Source organism: Neophocaena asiaeorientalis, unplaced genomic scaffold (genome assembly GCF_003031525.2).
Source record: "Neophocaena asiaeorientalis asiaeorientalis breed wild unplaced genomic scaffold, Neophocaena_asiaeorientalis_V1.1 scaffold303, whole genome shotgun sequence".
Taxonomy (NCBI): Eukaryota; Metazoa; Chordata; class Mammalia; order Artiodactyla; family Phocoenidae; genus Neophocaena; species Neophocaena asiaeorientalis.
Window position 1 is genome coordinate 1,265,636 of NW_020174420.1, and position 22,964 is coordinate 1,288,599.

At 56.5% G+C, this 22,964-nt stretch overlaps 1 protein-coding gene across 11 annotated transcripts in view; it reads right to left on the reverse strand.

The window, feature by feature from the left end:
* Positions 1 to 22,964, reverse strand: part of DYSF (dysferlin) — a 220,715-nt gene that overhangs the window by 65,478 nt on the left and 132,273 nt on the right. For 6 of the 11 annotated variants that reach the window (XM_024756409.1, XM_024756407.1, XM_024756408.1 and 3 more), the window contains 8 exons: positions 21,349 to 21,530; positions 18,683 to 18,823; positions 17,848 to 17,877; positions 16,375 to 16,404; positions 7,602 to 7,703; positions 7,322 to 7,483; positions 6,106 to 6,271; positions 5,601 to 5,677 (listed from right to left, as the gene is read on the reverse strand). In XM_024756409.1, the coding sequence (XP_024612177.1) occupies positions 5,601 to 5,677; positions 6,106 to 6,271; positions 7,322 to 7,483; positions 7,602 to 7,703; positions 16,375 to 16,404; positions 17,848 to 17,877; positions 18,683 to 18,823; positions 21,349 to 21,530 (890 nt within the window). Of the gene's footprint in view, positions 1 to 5,600; positions 5,678 to 6,105; positions 6,272 to 7,321; positions 7,484 to 7,601; positions 7,704 to 10,298; positions 10,341 to 16,374; positions 16,405 to 17,847; positions 17,878 to 18,682; positions 18,824 to 21,348; positions 21,531 to 22,964 lie in introns of all 11 variants that reach the window. The other 5 variants (XM_024756405.1, XM_024756402.1, XM_024756400.1 and 2 more) reach the window with 2 other exon arrangements.

A 22,964-nucleotide genomic window follows, 5' to 3' on the forward strand; every position in this document is an offset into this window, starting at 1 on the left:
ATGAGCAGACCAGCGGGACCCTCTCTTCCTTTGCGTCTGGGGCAGGGGGCTCTGGGAGACTCCCCAGGAGGCCAAGCCCTTGGAATCAACCAGATGAACTCCACGTGAAGCCCCCAGCTGCCCAGAGACTGGCCCAGCCAGGCAGTAGCTCTGCCCCTCTTGTTCTCATCCTGAACCTCACAGAAGCCTTATTGTTATTTTTAATATAGTTCGTTTTTAGAAAGGTGAGAGGAAAACCGGCAGTTCACCAGTGCAAGAGGGAGAAAAAATAAAGCTAAACATAGTGCTCCAAAGGTCTGGGCCAGCTTCCGAAATTACATGTTCCCCTTTGGGATTTGGACATAATTTGCCGCTCCAGTTCTGGGAGCACGTTCCCACCTTCACGGCGTCCCAGAGACTAAAACCGGAGCAGGTGGCTCAAAATTAGCCCGAGCTGGGAGCCGGGGAGCAGCTGGCCCCAGCACCCCACCCCACCCCACCCCACGGGTGTGGGGAGCAGGCCTCCTGATGCTTCCTGCACACTAGCCTGAGTTTCCCCTACAGCCTCCCGGGCCCATCAGACACACACACACACACACACACACACACACACACTCGGTGCACCATCAAACACATGCGATCAACATGCATGCTGTCAACACACACACAGAGTAAACCATCAAACGCATGCGATCAACACACATGCTGACAACACACACACACAGAGTAAACCATCAAACGCATGCGATCAACACACATGCTGACAACACACACACACAGAGTAAACCATCAAACGCATGCGATCAACACACATGCTGACAACACACACACACAGAGTAAACCATCAAACGCATGCGATCAACACACATGCTGACAACACACACACACAGAGTAAACCATCAAACGCATGCGATCAACACACATGCTGACAACACACACACACAGAGTAAACCATCAAACGCATGCGATCAACACACATGCTGACAACACACACACACAGAGTAAACCATCAAACGCATGCGATCAACACACATGCTGACAACACACACACACAGAGTAAACCATCAAACGCATGCGATCAACACACATGCTGACAACACACACACACAGAGTAAACCATCAAACGCATGCGATCAACACACATGCTGACAACACACACACACAGAGTAAACCATCAAACGCATGCGATCAACACACATGCTGTCAACACCCACACAGTACACCATCAAACACATGCGATCAACATGCATGCTGTCAACACACACACACAGAGTAAACCACAAAACACATGCGATCAACACGCATGCTGTCAACACACACACACACACACACACACACCTCCCACCACCAAGCCTTTGCCCCAGCTCCTCTGCCCACCAGGAAAGGCCTCCTCTCCCCTCTGCTGTTCTAACCCCTCTCGCCAGCCGCCTGGGAGAAGCTTTCCTGATGACTTAGCCCACGCTGACCTTGTAGGGCCCAGAGTCCAAGATCTTGGTGTCCTTGCTAATCAAGCATTCATTGCTTTGCTATCACTCTGTTCATCTCATTTGGATCTGCAACATAGCCCTCCTCTGTCAGCCAGAGGGAAGACTTCCCGAGAGCGCTCTTCCTCTTTCTCCCTCCTCAACACACACATGTTCTCCACCCCACGGCCTGACTTCAAGAGGAGACCCCTACCCAGGGTGATCTCTCAGAATGATAGGCAAGCGTCACCCTTGACCTGAAGGTAGGTGACGCGTGGGATGGGCAGGGGGTGCCACCTCTACATGAGCCTCAAGACCCCCTAGGAAATGGTGGGAAGCCCACTCTGGGTGTGTTCCTGCACTGCTTCTCTTCCCATTTCCATCATGAGAACGCCAAGAACCAGCAGACTAGTCGACAAAGGCCCCAAGTTTGTTTGAAACGTAAAAGTAGAGCCTGATTCATACTCAGAGGCAGAATCAGAGACAGAGAGAGCAGCCTGGGGGGAAGGGAAGGACAGAGGAGGCCACGTTGGGAGCAGTTCATTCACAGCGTGCTCCTGCCTGGAGGCAACACCTATCTGTTCATTATTTTTCTATATTTTCCAAACTTTATATAATGGACAATTTATAATCAGAGAAAAATGAATATATCCTTTATCTCAAGCAGAGCACTAGACAGAAGGAAACACCTCTGTGCCCCTCTCGGAGGAAACCCCCAGCCTGCCCTCAGCAAGTTAGGTGTCAAGGCCACGATGCTTGCAGCACCACCACTACGCTTGCGCACATATCTGCTCCCAGCCCCCCACCCCACTTCTCACGCACACCCATGTGCACACACACCGCACACACCCACCCTACCACCATCCCCAGACTACGGCTCTAAAATCTACGCGAAGACAGCCACACAGACCAAGAATACACTGTGGGGTTGCTATGCGAGAGTTGATCTCATCCCAGCCCCCCGCCACAGAGAAGAGTCCAGGAGGCCAGGCATCTCCCTACTCCCAGAGACAGGTGCCCACCTACAAGCCCTAGAAGGCCAAGTGGACAGTTCTGCCTCATACATCCATTTCAGATCATCTCTAGAACTGGCCACTCTTGACAGACACTGAAACATTTCTAGAAACCTGAGAAATGCTTGGCCGTGGTTGTCAGCCAATGGCACAGGCATCAGGAAAGTCTGGGGTATCTTTTTCTAGTGTGTGGCAGCTCATCCCAGAAACTGGCGGACAATGGTGAGAAGGTTCTTCAGCAGAGAAGAGGCAACTGAGCAAGGAGACGGGAGGGACTTAAACAGAAGCCGAATGTGGCAAGAGAGCATTTGGAGCCGGGGAGGAGCCTTCTGCTGGGTCCACAGCCAGAGCTGGTGAGCACAGCGATAGGGGCCGCATGATGGGGGGGAACAATACGGGCGGCCTAGAGACACGGGCGGCAGAAACAGGAGCCAGCAAAATCCAAGTTCTGCCAGACTTCTCATCCCTCCTTCTCATCCCTATCCTATCTGCACTGGGGAAGGGGCGAGGGGACAAGAGCCCAGCCAGAACTATCTGGAAAACCACTGGATCTGGAACCCACAGCCTCCTGGATCAGCCCCAAGATGCCCGGTCCTCCCAAGTCCTGCACAGGAGATGTGCAAGACAGAGTGAGGGAAGGATCTCCTGAGCCAGCCAGATCGGATCAACGATCTCAGAGAAAAGCACGATACAAAATTGCTTTTTCCCCAAGCCCCCAGCAGACCCCATCAGGACAGTGCTTCCCGAAGACTGGGACTGATCTCCCTGCAGGCCTCGGGGCTCCTTGAGAATAGGGTTATGTCTCCTCCATCAGACGGGGAGCTCGATGAGGGCAGGGTCCAAACCTCCCCCACCAGAGCAGGCGGATCTCACTTCCTCCTCTCCCTACCGACCTCCGAGGTCCTGTGAGCCCAGGCCCTCCCCGCGCGGGCATGCCTCCACCAGCCCGAACCTCAGCTCCCCGCCCTCTGCCCGGCCAGCAGCTCTAGCTGCATGCTCCCACCAAGAGTGCAGCCCCTGCTCTGGCTCAGACCCCGGGCCCCAGTTCACTCATGTCAACGCTGTAAGGACGTCCAGCCTGGGCCTCCGCACCGTCTGCCTCTGGTTGTGCTTGTAGCCAGCAGGACCCAAGAGAGTCCCTCCCCATCTGAGTCTGTAGACATTTTGAGGGCAGCACACACAGAACGGAAATCCTGCTGGGCAAGCTCTACGCTTCCCTGCACAGACTCAGACGGCCCGCTGACGGGGGTGGGGGAAGCGGGAGCCAGCACTGGGCGCCCGGAGCTTGGGGCTAAGTAGCTGCCTCATTCAGCTATGAACACCCACCCAGGCCAGAAGGTACTAGCCTTGAGTGTAGCTGAATTCTGTGTATTTGCAATTTCCATTTGGGTTTCCCCAGTCAAGAGAAGCTCCTCCTTAGACCCCTACAGAGAGTAGGCAGGTAATCGACCCAGCCACCCATCTACTTATGCACCCATCCACTCATCCATCCATCCATCCATCCATCCATCCATCTACCCATCCACCAAGGCAAACTTTCTTAGAACGCCTCCTCTAAGTCAGGCCCTCTGCTGGTCACTGGGGACACAAAGAGGAATGAGCCCTCGTCACTTCCCTGAGCCTAGTCTAGGAAAGATGCTGCTGACTTAAGGCAAGCGCAGTGACCAAGATAGAGACAGGACTTGCAGAAGAAGTGGAGGAGCCAGGCAGAATCCTGGAAGGAGGTGACCACACCTGGGCTGAGTCTTAAAGAATGACTGGGAGCTGGCCAGAAGGTGCTCCCAGCAGAAAGCGTGCTGGGGTGGGGCTCTGGAGAGCCATAGAGGCGGGAGAAACGGAGAGCTGGGGGCTTCTGAGGACGCTTAGCACCAGAGAACTATAAAGCAGCTATGAAGCTCTTGTCTCAGCAGCAGCGAGGCCCAGGACTGAACACCAGAAATGTCCCCATGGAAGTGGCAGAAAGGTGAAAGAGATGAGCGCGTGAGAAAGAAGCAGAAATCAGCCCCTAAATGAAGCCCCTGTAAGCACATCTCGGGGAGGGTCTCGAGGATCCCGAGCCCAACCCAACACCCAAGTTTGTTCTCTTGCTCTCAAGGCTAATATTTGACTGATGGTTTAGAAAAAAATAAAACCCTCCCAAAACGCCACCCCCTCCCCAGTGAACAAACAGGTTGTGGGCCTGAGCACAAGTACCGTCTACACAGGCTGGGAGGCTCTGCCTCCGGGCAGCCCAGAAGCTCTGGGAGCCCCAAGTGCCAGGGGTGCGGCCAGAATCAAGAGAAGCTGAGAGGAGGGTGACAACCTGGAACAGACGGTGACAACTTGGAACAGAGCTATTCAAGGCTGGTGCCCACAGTGAGGTCTTTTTCCGTCTCCACTGCAGGAAGGACTGGGTGGTCTCAGCCGTACAGGACCCTGAGCCACCCCAGGGCCCAAGGTGAAGAGAGCGCTTCCCCCCTCAATAAGAGATGCCACAGACCTCTTGCCATGCTGTTTGGCACTGGTGTCTGGGTCACCAGCTCGCCCTGTTGTAGAGCACATAGCCAGGGGCTGCCTCTTACCTGCCGACAGGGTTGGACACCCTTGCAGTAAGGCCCCTCTCCTGGCCCCCTTCCTCTCCTGCAGGTGGAGGGAATGGGGTGAGAGGGACCACTGGCTTGGACACACACCCCTCCTTCAAGCTGCCTGCCAGGTGCCACAGAGCACAAGCTCATAGATGAATCTCCCCCCAAGGAGGGCCCTAGCTGGGTAAGGCGATGGGGCTGGGGCACCCCAGAGGCTACCGGTCACTCCCCACCCTGTCCTCCTTCTCTCTTGTTCACTCCTTCCACCCTGATTTCCTGGGTGATTTCCAGGAGAGAGCCCTCCAGGTAGTGGGGCCATTTTTCTCATATGCTTTGGGGGAAATGATTGGGTCTTGACCAGAAGACCACACACAGTCTCCCCTGCAACCCCCAACCTGCTCCCAACCAGACTGAAAGCTCCTAACTGGGGCCGTCCATCTGTAAGGTGTCCAGCCACCAGGCTGCAGAGAGAGTGTCCTATGGAGGCCGTGTGATAAGGAAGGGAGGGCAAGGGGCAGGGAGAGGGCAAGCAAGCCAGCTCTTGGAAGGAGCCAGTGTCTGTCCCCGGGGACCCATCGTACCTGGATGGGGATGAGGGGCTCCTTGTCGTCGATGTCAATCAGCACATCTTCCCCAGGACTGAGTAAGCTCACGTCATCTGTAGGGGGAGCAGTGTCCAGGCCTGAGAGGGGGCTCCCTCAGGGGCTCACCCCTCCTGAGACACAAGACTCGGCCCTCTGTCTTGCCACACTTTTCACTCCGTGTCTCCCTCTTCCTCCCAGCCATCCTTCCCTCTCCCGGATCCTGTCACGCTCCCCGTCTCCCCAGTTCTCCCTCTAGCTCCCTCTTCATCCCACTGATGCCTGAATCTCCCTCTCCCTAGGCCTTTTCCGCACCACACCCCACCCCAGCATCCACCCCCGCAACCTCTCCTGGTGGGCCCAGCCCAGGGCCAGACGGTGCCCTGAGGGAGACGAGATTACCACCCGTCCTTCTGGTCATCTCATTCAGGGCCTGGTAAGCTGGGAAGTCCACCTGTCCCAGCCCCCTCTGCCTCCCCGCCCCCGTCAACAGCCCCGCCCCTACCTGGGCCGCCCTGTGGGGACGGACTCTCCTCTGAGTAAGGGTCGCACAGGAAGCTCTCCAGGGAGCGGATGGTACACTGGCCCACCACAGGCCGGCGGCCAAACTGGCGATTATCAATTACCTTGATCACGACGGGGGGACAGTAGAGCTCCTCCCTGGGCAGCATCTGGGTGGAGGGGGAGGGAAGCTCTGGGCAGCAGCCTGACCCCATCTCTGGGAGGTCTCAGAGGAAGGCGAGCCCTTCATCCCAGGGCAAGTCCAAGGTGCAGAAAATGCTCTCAACCCACACATAACCCCCAAGAGCCAGCGATCCAAACGGGTGGTTTGCCGAGCCCAGGAGCTGGCCAGTGGAGCAGAAGCCACACGCCCCTTCTGTCCGTCTCCTGAACGCTGTATGCAGAGGCCGACTTTTCCCTCACAGTTTTACCTTCCAAACACATCCAGCTCAGCCTAAAGTTAAAACAAGTCTACTTTCCCTGAACCCTCACTGGCCGGGGAAGGGAAGAAGGGAGAAGTTGGCCCGGGACTCAACGTTTCTCGCAGACAGACCCCCCCCAAGTGGATACTCAAGAGTTGGCTTCCAGACCCAGATTCTTCTCCCCCCAACCCTAAAAGCACTTTGAACACAACTTGAAATAATTTATATGCTCTCCTTCGGTGGCGGCTTTGGCTCAGCCAAGAGGAGGCTCCTGTTGACAGCCACTGGGCCTGGAATTTCCATAGTACTTTCATCTTGCAAACCATTTTCCTTTCCTCAGACTTGCCTTACTCTGGTCACTAGGCCCAGGCAACCCAGGTTGCTGGAGGGAGCTGAGGCCTGAGGGCCGCGGGGGTGAGCCCCTCTGCGGGGGCCCAGGCTGGGGGAGGACCAGGTCCTGGAAGGTTTGGAGGAATCCTGGAAGCTCAGAGCCCTGGCAGGGAGCACCGGGGGGCTGAGGCCGGCCCTGAGAGGGGAAACAGTCACGGATGGGTCCTTGGGAGTTCCGTGGACTCAGGATCTGAGGAGGAGGGGCCGAGCTGGCCCCCTCTGCACTGCTCGCAGGCTTCAACTCCTCCAGGGAGGAGAGAGCATTTCCTCCCATTCTCCAGTGAGGTGGGAGCGATGCCGTGACCCACTCAGAATCCCGCAGGGAGCCAGACCCCAGGCCTCCTGGGGCCGCGAGGAAATTCTAACCGCCAGGACTCCGGAAGGGGACGGCGGGGAGGTCGGGCTCACCACTTCCATGAAGAGGGTGCAGATGTCAAAGTTGGGGTTCTTCCGGAGGTTCTTGATGACACAGGACTGCACGGTCTGGCCCCCGCACTCCACCACCAGGCTGGGGGAGGACACGCTGGCCAGCTGGTAGCTCTTCATGTTCCGAAGGCCCCACGCCAGGATCTGGGGGCACGGAGTGAAGACAGCAGCTGGGAAGGCCCCAGGCCCCAGAAAGGCTGGGCCAGGAAGAGGAAGGGCCCGGCTGCCCACAGTCCCCACCCCACCACGGGGGTGGGCTCACCTCGATGGCGGTTCGCTGGAGAACAGGCTTGATGTTCTGGGGGACCATGTAGATGTTGGCCTCCCTCTGGGGTGGCGGATAGGGTAGGTCCGTGTCCTCCGACTGCAGGGCAGCAGGTAGAATGCAGGCAAAGGCAGGAGGGAGACCAAGGCGGAAAGACAAGAAAGGAGGACAGACGGGATGGAAAGAAGGACGTGTGGAGAGACACAGAAACAGAGCAGCGAGGACACAAAAGTGGGCAACCGGGCAGACAGAAATGAGAGAGCAAAGTCAGTTTCTCAGGCACCATCTTCTCCAGGATCACAATTCTAGCACCTTGGCCCAGGGTTCAGGTGATCCTGTTTCAAATGAGCCCCGGGGCACCCCTCCTCCCACCAACGAGCTACTCAGGGCGACCCCGTCCCCGTCACACATACACTTATGCACACACGCGCACACACACGCACCGCCCCGTCCAACCTGGCACGTCCACTTCAGCCCCTCTCAGTCCCGAGAGGGCCACGTGCCCTCCTGCTAGCCTGGTTCTCCTGCCTCCTGGCTCAGACCCTCCCAACTTACCACCGCCCTGGTGTTCCATCTCCAGCCCCAAACTCACACCTGTCCTGAGGTGTGACACATCTGAACAGAATGCTTGCACTGTGGGCCAGAAGGGGTATTTACAAATAGGAGAAGGGGACAGCAAGGCCCACCAACCACGGGCACCAAAGGGCCTACACCACGGACCAGAGGTGAGCGTGGCCTGTGTCAACCCTACCTGCTATGGGTTTGCCAAAAAGACTTGGGCAAGAGTCCTGAAGAGATACGTAGGGAAGCAGGCAGGTATTACTGTGGATTAGGCAACTGACAGTGGTTAGAAACACGGGCTCTGGGTATGGATCCTGACTCCACTACTTACTGAGTAAAATAAGTTATTTCATTTCTTTGTGGCTCAATTTTCTTCATCTATAAAGTGATTATCAAAACTATCAACCTCTAAAGGTTAGTGTGAGGCTTGGAGAAGTTAATACAACATTTAGAAGAGTGCCTGGTTCATGTAAACTCTCAATAGGAGCCCACATGGCACCTTTGTGACAACTAGAGAAGGATGACCCTTTCTTAAAACTCTTAACTTCCACGTCAGAAAATCATCATAGTTTACTAGTTTATTAGAACAAGACACTTTACTGCCACCTACTGGAAATTGTTATAATAAATTAAAAGACATGATGTCTGCACTGGAAATCGCACCCCCTTAGACCCAGTGCTCTTCCGCAGTGCACAACCTGCACATCCATACGTGGAGGCCCTGACACTCAGGAAATGTCAACTATAAATAGAAGGGCTGTGCTGTGTGCTTTACAGAGCTTGCCTCAGGTAATTGCATTAATAAACAATGGAATCATTGGATTCATTCTCCAAGTGACTTGCTCTGGGTTCCTTCTCAAAGGATGGTGCATCCATCTACAGATGCTCTGACGCAGATGGTGGGAGCAGCTGGAGGACTGAAACACACCAGCTTCCTCCCGCCTCACCACTTCACAGCCAATCCCAGCTGTCACTCCTGCCAACGACACACTGATGATGCTACGCTTCGTGACCTGTGGTGGTACGAAGCTCATTTCTAGAATCAAACCAGACCCTGGTCCTAGTCTTAACCCTGCAGCTCCTGAGCTATTTGACCTCGGGCAAATTATTCAACCTCTGTGACTCAGTACCCTCACATGAAAATCCGGGATAACGAAACTCTTACACAATTGGTCTGAGAATTTAACAAGAGAACAAATATAGAGTTTCTGGCACATAGAAGGTGCTTAATAAACAGCAGTGACTAAAATGGTCACTGTATTGTTGGTGGTGCCGCTGTTTCCATCACTCATGTTGTCGGTGATCCCCCAGGGACTTGAGCAGAGCTGAGCCATCAGAGGCACCTCTCAAAACAACGCTGGCTTCAGAACTATCCCTACGTCCCCAGAGCACAGAGTGAAGGAATTCATCATCTTCCTCCAGACCCACAATGCAGGTGACATGATATTTTTAGACTGGCTGAGCAGCGGACGCCATCAGGAGAAAGAGTGATGAGCAGGGCTGCCATGGGCACAACTCCAGGGGGTGCTGTGCACGTCACAATCCACATGAATGGTGCCCCTGGAGGCTGGAGGCAGAGCCCGCGGTGGCCTGGCTGCTCTGGGGACGCCTGGCTTGGCGTCCAACCTTGGCACTCCAAGGCCACCTTACTGCAACAGCTGTGCAGGAGGGGTCGCCTCTTTTTGGAAAAGGTTATGCCTGAAGGCCTGCTGGTGGCCTGCTGGTGGCCTGCTCAAGGCTGATGCCCAACCCACAGTGGACCCAGGGCCAAAAGCCCATGACGAAAGGGACAAATAGAAGAGGTCAGGGAGGGAACGGCCCCGGGCTCCTGGGTGGGGAGGCAGAAAGACCAAGCCTTTCTCATAGGGCTGCAATGTTGTCCTGAAATCACCCAGGAAAACTCATGAATATACTTCCCCCAGAACATCCCTCTCCAGGTCCCCAGACTCTGGGCAGTGTCCCTTTGGTTCCTTTTTGTCCCTCACTTCCACGTCCCGCTTTCCCTCTGGGCTCCTCCAGGTCCCCTGTGAGGATATTCCTCTCTCTGTGCAGACGCGCAGGCTCCCCACCACAGGAACCTGCTTACAGAGGAAGACAGGGACCGAGAACCTGGAGAAGACTGGGCTCCAGTACCGTTTGCAGGAGGCCCTGGAGGAAGACGGCGGGTGCACACAGCTGTGGAGCGCCAGGCCCGGCCGGCAGGAGGGAGAGACAAGCAGAGACAGCGGTTAGAGGCGCATCCGCAGGGCAGCTTATAGGGCACAAGGCCCCCAGTCTCATCCCAAGGCCACCTCCATCCACCATGCTGTCCTCAGGGGTCCCAGGACATCCTTGCTCCCTGCACCTTGTTGCCATTCCCCAGAATCCCTGCCTCTGCAGGGGCTCCCCTACACCTGCCAGCTGCCACCAAGTCCTCTGCCCCCTCCCCACTGTGCGCCCCGCCCCGCCTGGAGGCACCTCTCATTATCACTGCGCATCTACGTTGCCAAGTGCTCTGGCTCCCTAACCCGGTCTCATCCAGTGAGCAATTTTCGACACTATCTGCTGGATTCTTTCCTTGCATTTAAAGACAGTCTCGAGACGGTATCTCATCCACACCTTCTCTCTGTGTCCTCTCCTGCAGCCTGCCACCCTCTCCTCTCTCTCTTCCTGAAAAAGGCTGCCTCCATCCCCTGCCTCTCCCCCGCTTCCACACAGCGCTCTGCCCAGTGCACTCGCTCCGCCCCTTGCACCCCCTCCCTGGAAACTTCTCTCTCCAAAATTAACAACAACCTGCTTGTAGCCCAACCCAGAGGAAACTCACAGGCGCCTATCTCTCTCCCTACCTCAGCAGCATCTGGCCAGCTGACCTCGTCTTCCTTCCTAAAGCCGTCTGTCTAGCTCCTTACCGCTGGCCCCTCCACCCTCTCTACCCTCCGCTGGCTATGTCTCCCTGGCAGCCTCCCCGCTGCTCCTCTGTCCAGCCCTCCCCTAGGCTTTCCGCTCCCAAACATCTCTCCTAAGCCCCACACTCACATTCCAACCTTACTGCTACTTCATCCATGTGTCCTCCTGGCCTCTCACACCGAGCTTGTCCCAAACTGGATTCTCTAAGATCCCAACCCCCCGCCAAAAACCTGCTCTCTTCAAATGTCATCTCAGAATCCAGCCCCACCGTCCACCCAGATCTCCAAGCCAAAAACACCACACCACCCTCGACTCTCCTTCCCCTGGATTGATCCCCAAGCCTTAGGGCTCTGTCTCCTAAATCTCTCCCAGGCCCACCCACCCATCTTCTTTCCTGGGTCTGGGTCACCACCATCTCTTGCCTGGATTCACCAGCTTCATCCTAAGTGATCTCTTGCATCTGGTTTTGCACATCCCCTTCCAATGAATGTATGCTGTACCCTGCAGCCAGGGAAGACTTTCTAAGAATGCCACTCTGTTTAAAACCCACCCACTCAGGATGAAGTCCAAACTCCGTGACGCAGCCTCCAAGGCCCCTCATCTTCTAGCTCCTGTTGACCTCTCTGGTCTCGCCTCGCACCACCAACTTTCCCCTCTGGGACCCCAGGCAGTGATGGGCCACCTCCCCAGCCACGCTCAACAGCACCCCCACTTCTGAACGCCAGCAGGTTGCAGGAGGCACCACACTCTCTTTACCTGTGAGGTTGGAGCTCACTGGTCCCTCTGTCTGAAAGGCTCTTCTGCCCACTTCATCTGGCTACCTCCTACGTGGACTTCATGTCCACTTAAGTGTTCCTTGGAGCCCCAGGTTTAAGTTAAGCACCCCACGGTTCCCAGAGCAACTTGTCCCATTGAAAGACACATCACGCTGGGTCATTCATTCCTGTGTGTTCATTTGTCCGTGTCCCTTGTGAAAGCAGCAATTCTGCACACGGGGACAAGAGCTATATCCCCTGTCCAATAAATAAAGGCTTACGAACAGATTATTGAAGGCAGGGAGGGAGGGATGGCAGAGGGCGAATGGACAGGGGGATGGGGGACAAAGAACCGACTCCAACACTCTCCCATCCTTCCCAACGCTCTTGCCTGTGTCAGTCTTGCATCCTCACCAGCCCCTCCTTTCCCCGTGCCCGCTCATTCCTCCCTCTGTTTGAATGGGCCTCCTTTGCCATCTTCCAGAATCTACCACATCTTTCAGGGCCTAGGTCAAACTCTACATCCTCCAGAAAATCTCCCCAACCACTCCAGAAACGTTTGACAACCCTACTCTCTGACTTCTTTTACCTCTAATTAAGCAACCCTGGGCTCTGGTTGCCCAAGGTCCTGACTGGTATCCCACATATCACGCTTGGGAGTCCTGCGACACCAGCCCGATGGCCACCCCTGTGCCCAAGTTTCTCAATTTTTTCTGGTCCAGCCCATCTGAGAGGCATGATATCTCCTTCCAGGACAGTGACCCTCAGTGGGGTGGGCTGCAGCGACCCCTATCAGCACTGCCAGGCTGGGAGGGGGTGGGTGTAGACTGAAAGCACCGCCAGGACATCCTGATTCACTGTCCCGTGTGTGCCGGGGGACTCCGAGGATCACAGACCTCAGGGGCAGCCACACAATAGAAGGCTAATAAGATGACCCCTTCCATGGTGGGGTCCGTGCCTTCCATGTTCCTCCCCACCCACCCTGAATGCAGGGCAGACGTGGGGCTGCTACACTGACGGGGTTCTACAGGTGTGCAGGGTGCTTACCGAGACAGCTCAGACCAAGAGGACAAGGACACAAGGACAGATGAGGCTCTCTCCCCACTTTAAGCAGAATCCACCTCCTGCCTCCTTTCATCTATCCGTCCTGCTGGCCAGTTCAGCACAGGGAACTGAGGCCCCTGAGCCATGAGAGGGGGGCTTCCTCTCCCAGTCCCAGGGGCCACCACACTAGACAGACGTGCATTCCCAGGGCTGGGGCAAGTGTGGGCAGGCCCCTCCGGCCACCTAGGTCAGTGTTGCCACCAGTAGCCCACAGACCCCCTCCCCACACAGCAGGGCACCGTCAGGTGACCCTCTGGACACTCAGATCCCAGATCCGCGGGGAGCTCCATGTGGGCGCAGCCGGGCGGGCTGGGAGGGCTCCACTGTCTGCCTGCCCCACCCAGCTCGTTAGGAACGCATACTGCTCTAATTATACTTCCCAGGAAAAACAGTGTTTTAAATTAAAGCCTTGGGGGAGGGATAGGGGGATGGGGACCACTGGGCTTATTCTCCTGATTGCAAAACACCAAATTTTTCCTTCTGGAGGATTTGGGGGTGCAGGAGAGTACCTCATGTACATCTCAGACTAAAAGCCATAGCCTGTTGCCTGGATTGGGAAGGGGACGGAGGGACATCTGGTTGGCCCCCAACTCACAGCAAAAAAGCCACGGAGGACGCTCTCCTTTCAACCAGGGCATGCCTCCACAGAGCATGACAGGAGCATCAGAACCAAGGGTGATACTCCAAACCACGCCCCCTTAGGTGCTCAGGACCATAAGCCCCTGCTCCCACCTAAACGGTTCCCAGATGGGGTCTTCCTCTACACAGGCTCCACATCCTAGGAGCCCTCAATTATTAAGGAATCTGCCATCATCTCTTCTGCCGTTTGTGTGTGTGTGTGTGTGTGTGTGTGTGTGTGCATGTTCTCGTGAGTGTACATATTTGCACACACTCACACATGCCTGTGCACTCTCCATTTCTCAGGAAATCTAAAATTGCAGTTTCTTTGAACTCATTCCCCTTGGCAGCGCAGACCGCCTTTGTTCTCCAGACAAAAAGGAAAAGAAACGAGACAGAGGGCTCAGAAGAGGCGGGGAGAAGGAGGGAGAGAGGGAGCCTGGGCCAAGGAGCAAACAGAGGAAAAGGGAAATGCGAAGGGAGAGCTGGACAAGGGGAAGAGAAAGGCTCAGGAAGAGGGGAAACAGCAAGTGACAGACAGAAAGACAGGCTGGGAGCTGGAAAGAAACCCTCCCCTCCACCCGTTTAGGACCCAGGTCTCCCAGACACCAAAGCCTCAAAGACACAATGCAACAGTCCCCCTTCCCAACCAAGAGCCCCTGGAGAGGGATGCTCCAGGTGGGCAAACAGCCTGGGGGAGGGGAAATCTTTTTGCCCACCAAACTGGCCCCACGCGGTGACACGCACCCCCCAGCCCGAGGCACTGCCACCTGGACCCCCACAGAGAGCTCAGAGTCACCTCTTCCAGGAAGCCATCCCTACTGTCCTCCATCTGCTCTAGGAGAGCTCAGCCCGGGTAGGTGCCTTTCACCTCATTCATGACACTGTCTCCCACACAGGCGTGGGCCGTGTGCTGGCCGGAAGGCAGTCCCCACCGAAGAGGCCGTCCTTACACCATGCTTCAGAGTCACTTGCCCCTCTCCATTCCCTCTCTAGCCTAGGCCCCCATCAGCACATCTGTCTCAAAAGCCTCCTAGCTGGTCTCTCCTGCCCCACACTCCCCACTCCACACCTCTCTGCAGCCAGACGGCTTCCTAACACACCCATCTGTCCTCTCTGCTCCCAGACTTTTGAGGGCCCCCGTGGCCAGTGGCCCACGGCATGGCCTTTCAAAGCCCTCCAGGATGGCTGGAGCGCCCTTCACAGGGATCAGGCCGGGAGTCTGGAGGGGGCTGAACGAGGGATACCAGGCAGGAGCTCGGCCGCAGCAAAGAAGACAGAAAATTCTTGCTAAGGCGTCAGGCTTCCAGCAGGACCAGCGGCAGCAGCAGCAAGAGTAACGTGCCTCCACCCTGCCCCTGGGGATTCTTAAAACCAAATAGGACGCAGGACCTCGGCATGAGTCTTAGCCTTCAAGTGCAGGGGAAGAAAGAGGCTGAGCTATGGGCCCCAGGGCCTGGGCGGGAGCCCTCTGGGGATGAAGGGGTCACCGGGTCACCTTGTGGGGCGGTTCCCTGGACCAGCTGATCCTCCATCCATCCTACTGGGCCTGGGACCCTTTGAATGTGCTGGCCCAGCCCTGCGCCCAGCAGACCCCCAGGACTTGCTCTCCTCTGGCCCTGCTGACCCACACCCGCCTCAGCCTGTGGCCGGCTGGCCCTGCGGCAGGGCACTTGGCCCTCGTCAGGCTCTGGCCCCAAAGCTGCAGATTTTGATTTGCTTCCTGACAACAAGACCACAGCCAGATCCCTGCTCTTGGAATCTGAGCCTTCACTGTTATATATTACAAATCCAGTTATTAAGGATTTTAACTTTTTTTAATAACTCGTCCCTGGGCTGGGTCTTCTTCAGAGCAGGCTGTGGGTTTTGGCCGCAGAATGCTCTCAATCAAGAGAGAGGGCTCCGTGCTGCTTCCCTGGACAGGACTCTGGTCCCCTTTCCAAATCGGCAGTCTTTCGCAACTGCAGCCAGAAGCAGGAGGCTGCCTGTCAGGCACAATTGCGGCCAGCTCACTTGGCGGACCCCACCTCGGTCTGGGAGCTGAAGGAAGTGAGGTAAGGGGCGCGGGGCCGGCGGATCCCACATCCTGACCCTGCACTTCAAGTCCAAATTGCACCGAAAATGTCAAATGGCGTTCGCTCGCAGCCTGGGGATTCCCTGACGGCAGGAAGTGGCTGCCCTTTTCCCACCCCAATCTGACCAGGGCTCTCCTTCCTGTCTCTCTGCCCAGGCCTTTGCCTCTGCTCACTCTTGAGGACCTGCTCACAGATGTGCAGGAGGCCATAAGGAAATGGGCTTCTCATCCCGCAGAGCAGAGGGCACAGCCTTGCTCCATTTGGATGCAAACCCCAAACTTCTCCCAGAAGCTAGGAATCCCCAGCCTGCCCCGTTCCCTAAAGCAGCCGGGCCCCAACCTGGTGCTTGGCCCCTTGGGCCAGAGGCACGTTCCCCACCTTCTTCCTAAGCGCTACGACAATGTTCGGCTAACGCCACCTCCACCAGCAAGGCTTCCTTGACTACTCTGGCCCCTTATGAATATTTTATTCTTGAAAACATGCCACTTGGTACTCAGCTAGTTGAGACACCTGCTGTCCCAGGGATCTGGGCAAGTGTGGCTTCCAACATAGCAGCAATCCACCTAAGAGCCAGATTCACACCAGGACACACCCCAGGCAGCCCTGGATCCACGCAGAGTGTGGGAAATTAAATCCAGACAGGGGTCCACGTGACAGAGGCACACTGGAGTACCAGGAACCAGGAAGACTCCAGGGCATGGCCTTCATCTTCCCTCTGCCTCTGCCCACCTATCCCCAGCCACAGGCCACAGCTATGAGGGGCCAGCTCACCTCTTCCAGGATCCCTGATGTATCCTGCACCTGGACCACACCATGGGACAGTCCACATCCAGGAGACGGTGGAGGGAGGAGAGGAAGGAGGGTAAAAGTTTACCGTTAGTGACAAGGACAACTAGGCTGGGGCAGAGATCAACATGCCAGATGTCTCCCTACAAGGAGCAAACAGAAACCACTTCCCATCTAGGGTGAGGGTGATGTGCTTCCCAGACGCGCCCTCTACGTGGTCCCTGAGAAAGAAGGTACAACAAACGTTGATGCAGAGGGAGTGGTGGGAGAGGCCAAAGCATAAACCTGGAGCCCAGGCATCTCTAGAAGTGACAGGAGAGAGGAGAATGACTAACAGACAGGTGCTGGGAAGGTCCCGGACCCTGTGTAACAGCCCCAGGAGGCAGTCAGGCCTGAATCCCTGGAGCCACTGCTGGAGATGTAGACTTGGAGAACCAAGGAGAAGCAACCTACCTGCCCAGGGCTGGCAGAGCTGAGAGCAGAAGCTTGGAGCACACAGGGAGCAGGAAAGGGAGAGGGAGAGAGACTAGAAGGGGTGGGAGGAGAGGCAGAGGGTGGAGTGGGGGCAGGGGGCAAGGAGGGCTTATACGGTAGGGACTGTCTGCAGGTTGCCTGAGCTCCCTGTCTCGTAAGGGGAGAAGAGCCCAAACGACCACTTCTCAAAGCTGCAGCTGAGCCTGGCCGGGCTGAGGATTCCTGAATCAAATTAGCCTGGGTACCAGTAAAAGGTTTATATTTTTCATGACCCCCAGGAGAAGGAAGGGGAGCAGGGCAAAGGGAATGAAGTCTCCATAACTAGTAGAGGAAATAAAACCGGATCTTAGTGGGAACACTGAGTTGGGAACTACGGTCTAAATCAGAGCTTCTGAAAAGTGAGCGCGCGTCCGAATCCCCCGCAGGGCTCGACGATGCCCAGGTTTCTGTGCTGCCCTCAGAGTTGGCTTCATAGGTTGAAGTGGGACCCAAGTTTGGCATTTCTAACAATACCTCGGGTGATGCCACGCTGAGAACCACTAGCCGAAGTCGATGGTTCTCAGCCCAGGCTGCACATTCAAACCTCCTGGGCAGCTTTGAAAGATACGAAGGCCTGAGCCACACCCTGAAAGATGTGGGATTTCACTTGGTCTAGGGTGGAGCCTGAGCACTGCTGATTTTTAAAGCTGCCCAAGGGATTCCAACATGCAGCCCAGCTGAGAGCCACTGGGCTGGATGACCATGAGGTCCCTTCCATCTGAGTCTGTGATTCTTGGACTTCTCAGGGGAGAAGGGCAGGGAAGCCAGAGCTGGGCAGGGACCCCAGCCCCTACCCACCCTGCCCCTGTGGCCCCAACCGAGCCTTGCTTGGCTTGAAGGCAGGATGGTGGTGGTGTACGCCTGCTCCCCTTCCTAGCCTGGGAGGGGGCTGCAAACACCGGGAGGGGGCAAGTTTGAAGAAGCAAAGGTGAGAGCGAGGCTTACCTCAAAACCAGGGATATGGTGGATGGCCGGCTGGGTGAAGAAAAAGAGCTTTGGTTAGGTGCCCATCACCCAAGGCCCCACCACCTTTCTGCCCTGGCCAGGTAAACACATCTCCAACCACAAAATGACACTCATGGAATATGTCTGTGATCAGACAGTCCAGGGATTTGCAGACTCTTCCTTGGCGGACTAGGGACTCCTGGGAGGTGCCTGGTAAGCGAGTGCAGGGGAAGCCAGGTTGGCAGTATGCCGTGTCCCCTCCAGACACTTCGGCCAGAGTAGCCTCACTTCTAGCCGGCTTCCATATTAGGGTTCACATCACACTAAGAGCAAGTTTGAAGATGGGGCTCTAATCCAAACCCCTTATTTTACAGCAGGGAACTGGTTGGCTGAGGCTATGGCAGAGCCAGCACTGCAACAGGGGTCCTGCCCTCACCTGTCCCTGGAGTCCCCTGCCCCGGACAATCAAGCACCCTAGCCAGATCACAGAGGTCCCCCTTCCAGAAACCACGTCAGGATATAACCCAGAGAAAAATACGTCCAATGGCCAGAGGACTCAGACATAGTAACACAGTTCAGATTTCTGCCCCAGAAAATTTCGATTGTGTCCTGATTTGGGGCTCAGAAAAGATGGGCAAGACCGGTCCCAGCAGGAGGCCCCACATGCAGAGGTGGCCCTTCAGTGCTCTTCACTAAGTGCAGGCCCTTGGTGGGGGAAGAAGAATGTATCTAGGCCCCCTCCCCTCTATCAGACCATCCCCTACATGGGCCCTCACCCTCCACCACCAGGAGCTCCCTGCCGGGCCTCCTGGATCTGGACGTGGACCAGCCTCACCTTCTCTCTCTGGATGAGCTCAAAAGAGGCCAGCAGCTCACCCGCCGGCTGGTTGCCCCTGGTCAGCGGGAACCAGGCCAGCCGGGGCATCCGTTCCAGACTCGGCTGACAGATGCAGCGTCCCATAAACTCATCTGCACCCTAGACCGAGCATAGAGAAAGAAAAGTCAGCGTCCCCCAGCCCAGGGTTCTGGCAGCCTCAGAGCAGTCACCAGACCTACATCTGGCCTCCCAAACTCGGAAGGGCCTCAGAAGTCAGGGCAGTCCCTGGTGCAGACGGTGAGCTCTGCTTCCCTTAGGGGGATGCGAGGGCAGCACGAGAGTGGCCTCCTGCCACTGTTGTTAATGCTGAATTCCCATCATGCTCCACAAGTCCCTTTGTATGTCCAACTAGCGTTCACCTTGCCTTAATGTAATCAAGCTCTACGCCCATTGGACACGAGAGTGACAGCCTCCTAGCATTTCTTTAATGCCCTCAGCAGGAGAGGTGTTTGACATTTCCCAGGAATTTGTATCTCCTGTTCATTTCACCTTCAAATCCCCCCAGTTGCCACACGGGGAGACGGCGACCATGCTCATCAAATTAAATGAGTCTTGTTAAAACGATGTTTTCATCTTATCATTCCCTTTACTCACGAGCCTTCCATGGCTCCCCACTGACTAGAGGATAGAGTGAACTTGCAGACCGGTGAACTCCGACCTTGTGGCTAGCTCTCCCAAGGGCAGGGGCCGCAGACAGAACCTGGGTCTCAGCCAGCTGATGCCACAGCTGTTGTAAGCCTTGTTGGCTCGCCCAAGGCACTCATCTGGAGAAACCCAGGCCAGGACTGGGAGGCATCCCTACCTGCAGTCACATCACTGCTGGGGACATTGCCAAGAGCCATTCTGGAGTGGCCACCAGCTTCTGCATAAATGCCCACACCAGCGGGTGACAGTCCAGCATAGACCACTCAGAGTGGTCACCAGCCACAGCACTGGGAGGGGTCCTGGAGGCTCCTCTGGGCCCATTGTTGCCCTCTAGTCGCTGGGTCATGGAGAGGCTCGGGGAGGGGAGTCCTCACAGAGCCCAGGCCGCCAGGACGACAGGAGCTCAGGGCAATGGATATTTGCCAACAGGTACAGCCCCGTTTGACTATATTATCAATGAGCACAGCTCTGCTCTCCCCCAGGACCCTGGGGCCCACCCACCCAGAAGAGGCCATGGCTTTCTCCCCCAGGATCCCTCCCGGGCACTGGCCCAAAGAGGATAGAGTACCATTTGTGAACGAGGAGGTGAGGTGCCATTGGGAGAGAGAGGCTGTGTCCTGCCGGCCTCCCGCCCGCCCTGCACCAGCAGTCACACCTGCTTCTGCAAAGTCCCCTGGCCCTGGCCCCCCTCCAGGTCCTGCCACCTCCCACCTCTTCCTGCCCCAAAAGCTCCAGGTCCTGAGCTCTTCCCCCGCAAATCCCCAAAAGACCCTTCCTCCAGCTGCTCGGCCCCCACGGAGCCAGCTCTTCCTTCTAAGGGCAGAGCTTACAGGTCAGCCTCCCCAGCCCAGGCCCGCATTGCCCACCGCCAGCCAGTGAGGCACCCTAATCAGCCTCACCTTCCCCCAACCCCTGGTCACCACACTCTCCCTTCCAGTCATGGCAACTCTTTCTGGAAGCATCTGTGAAGCCCTATCCCCCTCCCTTTCATCCACTGCCACCCCCAACCCAGGTAGGGCCTCTTGGCCACACACCCCTCGGCCGACACAGTCTCTCTCTTCCAACAGCATCCCACCCCTCCTTTGTAACATGTCGCCCTGACCCTGCCACTCTCTCCACTCCCCTGGCCTCGTACTCCTTTCTCCTCCTTCCCTGCCTGCCTTCCCCGTCCTTCCATCTCCCACTGGCCCCCCATGCTGTGCTAACACCCCTGCCTCATCCCAACACCCCAATCTCCCATTTCCACCAGGGCCTGGGTCTTCCCACAGCCCCTCACATTCCAGCCCACAGCCCTCTCCCTCCCGGGAACCTTTCAGAGCTGTGCTGTCCAATACTGGAGCCACCGGCCGCCTGTGGCTACTTAAAGTTTAACGGATTAAAACTAAAACACAATGAAAATTCGGTTTCTCAGCACACACGGCAAGTGGCCCTCGTTTGGGGGGCACGACCACAGAGCCTTCCCGCCAGCACAAGCGGTTCTGTGCTGTGCGACAGCCCTGCAGAGAGGGCCCCGCCTGCGCCTCACACTGGCTCCCTGGAGGAGTCCCTGCCTGGTGGTTCCTGAGCCCCGGCTCCCACCTGGCCGGGGAACCCCACGTGAGGGTCCACCCAGCCCAGCACAAGTGCTTGATAACCGTGTGTGGAGCCAAAGCTGCCCTCGGATGGGGAGAAGGGACCGACCTGGGGTCTTATAAGCAAGTTAGAGACAGAGAAAACCCAGGCTCCTGACCCACAGCCAAGCACCCTTGCCAGATCTGTACCCTCTCTCTGCCGTGGGCACAGCACACACGGTGGCAATTCATTTTTAATTACTCTAAAACAGTTTTCACCACTGCCTGTCGGGTTGGGGGAGAGGCCATCAGCCCCAGCCTTGGGGAGCTCCCATCTCGTTGGGGACCCATCCCTCACAGCAGCATCTCCCCTGGGCCCTGGAGAGGGTGGGCAGTGAGGGCTTGGGGGAGGAAGGTGGGCACACTCACATAGGTGTCGTGGTCATACAGCTCCACCACGATGCTGGCCGGCTGCTCGGCGATGCTGGCCAGCTCACCGAAGATCTCAATCTCGTAGAAGATGAGTGTCTGGTCCCAGGTGGGGTTCAGGGTGTTCTTCACCACCACCGTCTTCTGGCTCTGGTGCATGAAGGAGACTATCGCATAGGGATCTGTGTGGGCCAGGCATAGAGAAGGGAGACGGGACACAACAGAGACCGTGAGAGTCGCCCGTTCAGGAGTCATGCAGCCACAAAGCTGGAGCAGAGCTGTGGCTGCCACTCAGGAGCACCGACGTCCAGGCTGGAGCCCTATCCTGGGGGTACCCCCCCACCTCCATCTTCCGTGAGGCCAGCCGGTGGCCACCATGGGGAGATGGGACCGAGGTCCCGGAGAGTGGGCGCAAAGATCCAGAGAGCTTCCCTTCTGGGCTCTTTCCTGGGCTGGTTGCTGGAGGCAAAATGAATAGATCGTGCATTCATTCATTCATTCATTCATTCATCCAACAAGCACTTACTGACTGAGTGCCTTCTGCATGACAGGCCGGGGGCTAGGTGCTAGGGGCTGAGGATACATTTGGAGCAAAACGGTAATCTATACAAACAAACACAAAATTACAATTTCGATCATGCTTTGAAGAACACATATGAGGTACAGTGGCGTGTGAGAGAGAGATCTGGCATGGCTGAGTCTGCATTTCGGCAAGCTAACTCTGGCCACCACCTGGAGAAGAGACTGGAGGGGGCAGAATTGGGTGCAGGGAGACCAGTTATGAAACTACTGCTGGGGTTCAGGCAGGGAGGGTGGTGGCTTAGATGGGTGGGGGCATTAGAGAGAAACAAAGGGATTCAAGGGCTATTGAGCGGTGGGGGTGTGTGAGGGGAACCCTAAGATCCCTGCAGCTCCCTGATGCCCCCAGACTACTTTCCAGCCTATCGGCCCCAGCCATGCTAGCCTGGGACCCACCCAGGAGGCATTCCCTCTGCCTGGTCCCAAAGCATCACTAGAGAAGATTCTAGGGCAGTGGTTCTCAAATGTGAGCATGCAGCAGACTCGTCTGGAAGGCTGGCAGAGACTGCTGGGTCCCACCCTCAGAGACTCCTTCATCGGGTCTGGGGTGGGGCCTGAGAACTGACATTTCTAACGAGTTCCCAGGTGTTGGTAATGCTGCCTTTCAGGACTACACTTGGAAACCAATGCCAGAGAAGGTCCCATGGGACTGAGTGCATGTAATTTGGGACAAGAGCAAAGGGCTTGGAGGAGGGGGCTCCTCCAACTTCTCTCATTAGGGGGCAGGGTCCAGTTTGCTGCCGTTTTGTAAGACTCGACGTGCCAGATGCTGCGGGCATGTGGACAGGGAAGTCTGGGGATGCAGGAGGCTGGCAGCTGGATGCTAGATGTCTGGCAGGGCTGAGCCCAAATGCTCTATCACGTGCCCTATACCCTTGGCAGCTTCTCCATCCTGTAGCACCTTGCATCCTCTGCACCCTCCAGGGCAGCCCCCACGTGACTCAAGAGGGCCTCAGCGCCAGACATCTAGAGCCGGGGTGTCCAACTGCAGTCCTGGGGCTGAGATGGGGAGATAGCTCTTCCCCACAGAGGGGAGG